Here is a 9,470-nt window from a genome sequence, read left to right as displayed (position 1 = left end):
GCCCGTATTCATACTTGGTAAATGCTTCGTACGTCACGAGCGAGATAACCGAGCTGCTGAGGGGCGCGCTCGCTGCGACGGTCACGTTTTCGCGGAGCTCCGTCGTGGGACCAGCTACTCGTAGCAGCGTAAATATCTCTCCTTTTCCCCAGTCATTTTTGTTTATGCAGAGTTATTTAACGCGCGCCTGAGCGTTTGTTATTTTATTTTTTCTTGAACCGCGCCCAGTGCGCAGCCCTTCTTAGGGCTTCAAGGCCATCAAATGTAGATCCCCCACCATAGCCTATCTTCTATCCATCTTTCATGATGGCAGACGACCTTCCACCGGGATTTCCCCCGTGCTACTCACTGAGTGGTGATTTAAACCACTCGAAAACGTACGAGCTCCTCATGAAAGAGGCTGCCAACCTCGTACGCGAGCAAGCAACTCAGGAGCCATGGCGTCTAAGCCCTCCCCGCATCTCTCCAGTCCGCACCAACCGCACTCGCGCGCGGCAACTAAAAGATGCGGCGAGCTTCCTACGCAAGGACACCATGCCTGTGTCCCGCACACGCACCCGAAAGGCCTCCAGGACTCCGGCCGCCCCGAAGAATGCACCACAGCCAGGCAAAGCCAGGAAGGGTGAGGCGAGCGCCATGACAGCACCCCCCACTACCTCTTCATCCCTGTCAGGAAAGTCAGCCCAGCAGACAACCGCGGCCATTTTCTCGCCGCCAGCCTCGTCGCAAACGCACCCAGAGAGTCAGCAACGCTCTCCCCAAAACCCGCTTCTGGAGCTAACAGGCAGCAGCAACCGGGAGGAATGCTGTACACAGCATGACAAGATCACGTTCGCACCCTCACAGCAGGAGAGCGAGACAAACAGCCGCGGGTCACCCCCGCCACAGACTTCCCCTTCTTGGAAGCACACCGCGCCCCCTTCCTGCTACCCCGCCGATCCTCCCGCGGACAGCAGCTCAGAGGAAACCCGCCTGGCCGGTTCGCCTCTTCCCTCCTTTCCCGCAGCCGCTGATGTCACGAGGCCCCCTCAGAAAAAGGCAGCCTCCTCTCTCGGCACAGCCAAGACAGCGGTGGCCACCCTCGTCCCCATCCCAGCCATGGAATCAACTGTAGCAGACGAACAGGTGATCCCTCCTGACGCGGCGGCCAAACAGGCGACGGAGAGCGCTGGGAAAGGGAAGCAGCCCCCCTCCCAGCACGCCGCTGGAGGAGGCAGCATTCCGAGTTGCGTCATGGGCACGCTGGCTGTAAGCGACGAGGATGATGCGTTCCCCTCGCTTCCCTCCACCGGCGCCCCTCCTGGCACACCCCTCTGCGCTCCGCTTGTACCCGCACCACCACGTGGCCCACCACAAGCGAAAGCGAAACCAAACGGTCCCCCACAGCCTCCGGCCACCAACACGGCTGAGCCACGCCCCTCGCCGAAGAGGGCCCGTCCCACGTCCAGCACCAAAGGCCCTGTGGAAACGGCTCTATTCCGCCCAAGGAGCAGAAGGACGAGCGCGATCCAACTCGTGATATCGCTGAGCGAGTGGCAAGGGTGAGCGGAGGCAAGCGCTACGAACACAAGACCACCAGTTTCCGCGCTTCACCCGATTTAAAATTCACGAAATAAGAAATAAAGAAGACAAATAAACAAAAGAAGAGTTCTTTACAGTTCAATCAAATTCCTTTTTTGTACAAACTCGTGAAAAACAATAAATGCGAACATCCACATACACCCCATTTCGTTCAGCCAGATCTTATGATGCCGGCAACCACTACTGCGCACATGTTCCTTGAAACCGAAACTGGCGCTCAGTTTTCGGGGCCTGCCGCCACCACCAGAGGCGCTGGCTGCATCGACGTTCGCTACACGTTCTTGCCGCGAGCAGCGCCTGTGCGTTGTCTTCCGCTGCAATTGTAGATGCCGTACTGGTTATTACGCATACAAAGCCGACTCTCTGGAAGCCAAAACAAGCAAAATCGTGCTATCGCTCAACAAACTTTATTTATTTCTTTTACAAAAACGTTTATTTGCGGGCACTCGGCGACGATAAACGACTGCGACAGTCAAGGCGGGTGCCGACTCTGAGCGCGAGGAGCGTGCTGTCCGAGAAGAGCGGAAGAGGACGACCCACTAGTAAGCGCTCGAGAGGGCGAACCATTACAGGCTTCCAACGCTTCGCTACACTTTATTTATTTAAATACTCTCAATGCCACTTGCGTCGTTACAGAGAGGAGTGGTTACAAGTTCAGCCACCGCACTGTTTTTACTATTAATACCCCTGAAACGGGGCGTCCGCCTTGAGTTCTCTTGTCAAGTTTACGCATGATTTCGTTAGTGCCCTATACAATGGATCGCTGCTCACTTTTTTATTTAGATTATAGTAAATCCTTCTATTTAGTCTGTCCTTTACAACTTGAAAAAAGTTTCTTGTAACAACAAAAATGGTTCAATTATTGCATGAATTAAAGTATAATTGCATTTCAGACGCCAAGGGATAGTGTAAGATGGGCGCAGCCTAATGGAGTAAATGAACCTGCGAGAATTAGGTAACGAATATAAGTGAGTCAATTGGTCCACGCTGTAGTTTCGCGCGACAGCTGTTGAAAATAGTGAAGTATTCTATTTAATATTATCTGGGGGTTTACTTGCGAAAACCAAAGTATTCCTTTTAAATAAGTTCCATGAAAGTTGCCTTGCTCCAAGTGACTGCAAAAAATGAGTGATCAATAACATTACTTGAAAAAAAAAATCCCATATCAGCGCACAGAGCTCTTGCTGCAGAGTAAAATAGAAAGTGGGAAAAATGATCTGCGATTGCCAATTAAGCGGATAAAGAAGGCCTCGTTTTCATGTTTGTGTGAATATGACCATTTAAAATGTGTGACTGCGGCGTGCATTGTGTCATACACTGCTGTGTATTGTCATGCTACCGTGTCTTTTGAGACACGGGAGAAGCTGGCATCGTGCTGTCATAATTATTTCTGATCAATTATGAATAAAATTAAAATAGTCACAGTTTCGCCCCAACGACGAAGCAATGAATGCGATAGCAATAAATTGAAATGTAACGCGAAGAACAGAAAGCAGATCGAAATTGCCAGCGCGTCGCTCCAGCTCAAAGGACGCACGAAAAGAATGCACACAGGACGAGCGCGAACTGTCATGCGTCACAGCTCGACACTTGAAGCGCACTGCTCAAACATAAAGCAGGACGCACGAAACGAACGAACAGGTACACACAGGACGAGTACCAACTGTCCCAGTTGTTACTTATTTACGCGGCCGCTGCAGCGAGCGAAATGACCTTCGTACGCTCTCTGACTTCAGCGCGGACATCGCGGGGAAAGCACAAGACATACAACCCCCCGCCCCTCCTCCTCCCCCACCCCGCCAGCCACCCCCCTTCTCGAGATAAGCGCACGAAGGTGACCACGCCCTGTAGGGCGAAGGGCAACGGCGTTCGCAGGAACGGGCCGACGATCTTTAAAGCGCGCCACGCTTGCAGATCGCGCCATCTATGTGGTAACTAAGAAAGCATGCTGAAGTATATGGTGCATATAAATAGCTCGCCTTTAGCAGGCTGAAAGCCGGTACTGATGGTAGCGTAACCGTCTAACGCCGCGCTCTAGAGCGCGTCGGAATGTTTTTCTGAATTATGTTGCTTTGTGGCTTCTATATATATATATATATATATATATATATATATATATATATATATATATATATATATATATATATATATATATACATATATATATATATATATATATGTATACATATATATATATATGTATGTATATATATATATATATATATATATATATATATATATATATACATACATACACGGTGAATGACGGCGGCGACGGCGACGGCAAAATTGAGCCGAGACTTTCCATATAATTGCTATGGCAATACACGTAGCGATACGCGGAGGCACCCGATTGTAAGTTGCTATCCTACCTTTCTTCTTCACAGTGAGCAGCCATGAAAAATGGTATCTGAAAATATGCACGCAGTGATCTGATAAAAAAAAAGGAGTAGAAACACGAGTTTGCAACACACTCAAATATGAGTGTTTTACATAAAAAGATAAAATGGCTGATCAGAAAATGACAAAGTAATTCAGACCGACATCATAAGGAAGACTGTGTTTGGCATTATCGTGTAAAGCACAACTCCCAAAACGCAGCGTTTGCAACATGTAAATTACCAACAAACTTAGAACACGATCATTGTTGGCAACCCTTTGGCTCTTCTCACACAGCTTAATGGCTATACAAGCTGCGTTGGCGACATTGCGATGAAAACACAGCGCAAAGCCTTTACTGATGCATTTCTGTGTAAATAGAGATGCACTTAGAAATTTGAGGAAACAAAACGACTGTCCAAATGCCAATGAAGGACGCTTATTAAGATAAAGTTTGTTAAGATTCGCTTTTCTGGGCTCGACCAGTGACATTTTCCTGTGTCATTCCTAACACGCGCAGTTAGAAATTTTCGCATATCGTAAACTCTTTGCTTTATCTAAACAATCTGAGGTGTCACAGTTAATATGAAACGCGTTCTTCCAGTTCTTTCATCGCCCGCTAGGCTGTGCCCCCTCGTTTCCAACAGCGGAAAGCTTTAATCCAAAATGATAGCATAAAGCAGCGAGACCGCGAGCAACTCTGTGTACGCGCCTTTCAGAGTTAGCAAAAGAATCACGTTCGTCTTTAAACAATACCGCGTGCCGTCTGAGCTGTTCCGGCATTGAAAGTCGGAGACAACCTGTACGCTACGGAAACTACGAGTATTTGGGGAGTATTTCTGCGTCACAACTGTAATTGTCATCTACCTCGCGTATTTTGCTTGACTTATTACCGCGGTCTCGGCACTCCCCTGTCACCATCGGCGTGCGCGCTCTCAGCGTGACATAGCATTCTTGGTAACGAAGTGGCGATAGCCGGGAATTCAAGAAAGGAAACGCGAACAAGCCAGATCTAGTTTACAGTTGCGTGGAAGAAATAAACCCCAAAATACTCCTTTTTATAGAGTGTACCCCGACAAAACTCACAGGTTCTTCTTATGCCTTGTCCCTAGACGAATAGAAGGAGAAATTTATGTTTTTCTTCTCAGTCGCTGTATTAATCCTCCCCTGCTCCCTTCCGAAAGCTTTCTGCACCTAACGTGGTTTATAACTGCCTCTAGTATTGGATGGGTTGCGAGATGTGCACCTCACCTGGTTTTGCACTGCCTCGGTGATCGGTAAACCATGGACCAGGCGACGATGCCATGTGACGATGTCATCATGCGACGTCACAAATTTTGCCTATCTGCCAACATCAGTCATATGTTGACGCCATCAACGTGATGGTGTTTTTCGCATAAAGGCCGAGACAGATGGTACGATTTTCCATCCGATGCGACGTCTGACGCGGCGGTGCGGCAGCCGGAGTCGTGCCGGTCCGGTACGACTCCGGTACCATTCCGCCTGCCGCACCGTCGCGTCGGACGTCGCATCGGATGGAAACTCGTACCGTCTGTCTCAGCCTTGACTGGAATTGACGTGGACGGTCAATTCATTTGTTTGACGAGGCCTCTAAGGCTTTCGCCTTAATGAATGACAGACGGAACTGCCATTGGGATCAAGCACGCTACTCTTCGTCATAAAAAAGATGTTGATAAATAGCAGACCTTTCCCCAGGGCTGTGGGACCATGCTCGCGCTACTGCCAACGCCCGCAGCAGCTGGTAGGAGTTATGTCTTCCGAGTTCGTCGGAAAAAAACTAGTGTTCCTTCGGGCATTGTTTGCGATGGTAACCTTTCCGCGCCTGAGGACTCCTTCCGCTGTACCTTATGGTTGGTTTTCACCACCATAAGCACTGCTCATCAAAGTTTTTTTTATATGTTGTACACTGCATTCACCAAATGCGCTGAAGAGTGAAGCTGCGGAAGTAATGCAAGTGCTGTTTTACACAGGGCGAACACGTAAACATAACAGTTGACCAGAGGAATAGGCCGCAAGCGCCGGTAACGTATGCAGGTCGTCTAGTGTAACGCAGACCATGAGTTAAAAAATGAAAGGGGTGATGCATGCGAATCGAACCGAACGCGTACTGGTCACACTGGGCTGTAGTTACGCTGTTTTTTATCTTCCGGTTAACTAATTCAATAATGTTTATTTGATCAACTTTTTATTATTAGCTAAAAAGCCAATGTACTAACGCAGAGTTGGAACGCACTTCCAGAAATTAGCGATTGAATTTTTTCCTGTTTCATATGTCTGATGTAGTCCTTTTTCCCACGTAGCGAAAAAAGCCCGCAAAACATGAATAGCACATGACCTACCTGCACTTGCGCACTGATATTGTGCTGCTCTCTAGCATACGATCGGGGAACAAGGTCGCCAGCAGCCTGACTGTGACCATGTAGAAGCGGCATCTGGGGCGTCTGGCTTTGTTGGATAACGGCGCGAATGAGTGCTGTTGGCTGAGCTCAGCCGAGGCGATAAAGCATCCATACAACGCTGCAGCACGAAATCAGTGCGCACGGTTTCACTCCCGTGGCCTTTTTTTCATATTTCGCAGGCTTCCCTTGCAAAGCGTTCGCCATTGCTTACGGTGCTCGGCTGTTGACCCCAAGGTCGCGGGTTTGATCCCGGCCGCGGCGGTCGCATTTTGGTGGAGGCAAATTGGTAGAAGCCCATGTTCTGTGCAATGTCAGTGCACGTTAAAGGACACCACATGGTCGAAATTCTCGGAACCGCGCGCGACAGCGTCCTTCAAAATCGTATCGTGGTTTTGGAGCACAAAACCCCTGATATTATTGTTTCGTTCCAACCCGGAAAAAATACTGCGTGAGACGTATCGCACAGCAAATAATTCAATCGGTAGTTTCTGCAGGTGCTTTACAACTGTGCGTTCATATTTTGTCTCTTCACCGAATAAATAAATAGTCGGTTAAGTATAACTAATGAGTTACATAAGGGGAAAATAAAAACAAAATGACTGAGTAACTCAGGCTAGTGCGAACAGTGTATGTTCGGTTCGATTCCCTTGCGTCAACCCTATCATTTTTAAGTCATGCTTGAAGTTACACTGTGCGACCAGTATATTTGACGTAGAAGCAGTTAACGCTCGGCAAGCTATATAGACATGAGGGCCTCGCTCTTACACTGAGTACATTGGGCGTGATACAAAAACGCTATTTAAAAGCATAAGATAACGAGATAATGCCAGATAAGAAGCAAGGAAAGTAATTCACCGGGTGAACGAGGAGCATGAATGGGGTTGGCGTTGACGACAACTGCGCAGCGGCGACATTAGTACTGCGTAAGCTCAACTGGACGGCTCCAGAAAGCTATGCATTCTTCACAGAAATCAAAGACATTCACAATTTAGGCGGATGGGTGAGACAGGAGCCACCTTTATCTCAGAAGGAGGCATATATGTTTACGCCACGGGGCTGTTGGTGATATTCTCCTGGCCCACAAAACGTCTAGAGTGGCTGCTTTTTATCAATAGCTCTTGATGGTTGCGGTTTATACAAATCAAATTCGAACGCTCAAGCAACGGCAATTGGGTGGAGGCGAGGATTGATACAATAAATTGCAAATAAGCGGTATTACAAACGAAATTCCTTCTTACGGGGCAGTCATGCACCTGTCGGTCGTTCACATTTGTGCGCTTATTACGCATGGCTATCGCACTGCGCCTGCGTAAATGCGCCGCGTCGTCATTGCCCACGACACCACCTTCCATTCAAGTATCTGGAAAATAGCTTGTCAGTTATTAACACTATTCACGCATTTGCCTACATGCGTCACACAACGTTGAACGCAGATACTATTTCATTGATCAATGGCATTTTAGCATTCGCACGATACAGACTGCTACGACGAGAGATAGGAACGCGTTCATTGCAAGCGTGCCGGGCAGTGAGCGCATAGTAATGGAGCAGTCGGACCTGCCGCCTACTGTTGATCCTGGTGATGGTCCCTCGGCGTCGCACAGGTCTGGCGTGCCGATAAAGAAGCCGCGCATAGATCAACAGGAGTTGCCTTCATCGTCATCCGTCACATCGTCGTCCACGCAAACAGACACGGCTCCACAGCAGCAGACGACGTCCACCCAGACACATTCCCAAGTTTCTTCGTCAGAGCCACCGCTGCCGCTATCCTCGGCGCAAGCAACACTCACCACCATGACAGGTCTGCAGCAGCAGCCTATGGTATTCATTCCACTGGGACCACAGACCAGTCTGCAAGACAGCGTGACGTCCGCCTTGCTCTGCCGAAGCCCGTGCGCGTGTTGTGTGACATGTACCACGGGCATGTCGCCGCCCTTCACGCAAGCATTTGCTCCAACAATGATCCTAGACCCATTTGCGGCGGCGCAAGCAACACTCACCACCATGACAGGTCTGCCGCAGCAGCCTAGGGTATTCATTCCACTGGGACCGCAGACCAGTCTGCAAGACAGCATGACGTCCACCTCGTCTACACTCCTGGATACGGGCGTTATTGTCTCAAATCCATCTTTCGGAGCACCGCTACCGACACCGTTGAACCTTCTTCCGTTCTTTCCTTCGTTAGCTCCCGTAGCTCCCGTGCCAAGACCAATTTTAACAAAGCCAGCTAGCGCGGAAGCCCAATCTGACCACGTGCAGCTGGCCCCCGAGGGCGATCTTACCACGTCGCTACCAGCCGCGAGACAGGAACAGCCACCCCTCACAGCACTAACTGCTGCGACTCCTGTTCCTGGTCCTACGACGTCGGCTCAACCACCAAAAACGGTAGAACAAACGAAAGAGGGGGAAATCTTCGTCACGGATGTGGACGTTTCTGCCACACCGCAAACGACACCTACAGACCAACCGAGCAGACGCCGACGAACGGTTGCACAACTTCTCGGCACAAGCCCAACGCCGAACTTACGACTTCCCATAAAGGAGCCAAGTACAATTTTAACAAAGCCAGCCAGCGCGAAAGGACAATTTGACCACGTGCAGCTAGCAACAAAGGGCAATATGACCAAGCCGCCACCAGCCGCGAAAGTAAAGCCAAGCGCACCACTGCATCCGCCCAAGGACTGTTTTCCCACTTCTCACCAGCACCGAAACTCAATTTGACCGCGTTGCCACACGCCTCAAGGCATGGACCTAGCGAAGGTAAAAGCTTGCACGCTAGCTAATCTTTCATAGGACCCATGCGTGCAACTATGGCAGTCCATCAGCTGTCTGTTCAGCTTGGCGCCGTCTTCGTACTGAGGGAACACTTCTTGTGAATCAATAATAGAGCGGAAGCGACAACACAACCGGCTCAAAAATTGTGACGCCATGTTTGTCGTAAGTGGCGCGAAAATCCAATTTTCTTTGTAAAAGCGGGAATAAACCGGTATTTTTACACTTCAAGCATTTCTACACAAATCCACCATGGACTAGCCATTAAATTTCAAACTCCACTGGATGTGCCCCACGTGTTGCTCTGGCGTTCTAGAT

At 49.3% G+C, this 9,470-nt stretch overlaps 2 protein-coding genes across 2 annotated transcripts; both read left to right on the top strand.

Annotated features, from left to right (window-relative positions):
* The first annotated feature begins 306 nt into the window (after nt 1–306).
* LOC119385684 (uncharacterized) lies at nt 307–4,262 on the top strand. The gene is made up of 2 exons (XM_037653080.1): nt 307–1,456; nt 4,258–4,262. The coding sequence occupies exons 1-2, from the start codon at nt 307–309 to the stop codon at nt 4,260–4,262; spliced, it is 1,155 nt and encodes a 384-aa protein (XP_037509008.1).
* A 3,660-nt stretch (nt 4,263–7,922) lies between these two features.
* Nucleotides 7,923–9,101, top strand: LOC119385038 (mucin-2-like). The gene has a single exon (XM_049414059.1). The coding sequence runs from the start codon at nt 7,923–7,925 to the stop codon at nt 9,099–9,101; it is 1,179 nt and encodes a 392-aa protein (XP_049270016.1).
* Nucleotides 9,102–9,470: the final 369 nt, after the last annotated feature.

Source organism: Rhipicephalus sanguineus, chromosome 3, assembly GCF_013339695.2.
Source record: "Rhipicephalus sanguineus isolate Rsan-2018 chromosome 3, BIME_Rsan_1.4, whole genome shotgun sequence".
NCBI lineage: Eukaryota > Metazoa > Arthropoda > Arachnida > Ixodida > Ixodidae > Rhipicephalus > Rhipicephalus sanguineus.
The sequence above is the reverse complement of the archived record's forward strand: the minus strand, read 5'-3'. Positions and strand labels throughout refer to the sequence as shown.

What these genes read in the sequence shown, in the direction of transcription:
- LOC119385684 (XM_037653080.1), top strand. Translation starts at nt 307, where the DNA reads ATGGCAGACGACCTTCCACCGGGATTTCCCCCGTGCTACTCACTGAGT.
- LOC119385038 (XM_049414059.1), top strand. Translation starts at nt 7,923, where the DNA reads ATGGAGCAGTCGGACCTGCCGCCTACTGTTGATCCTGGTGATGGTCCC.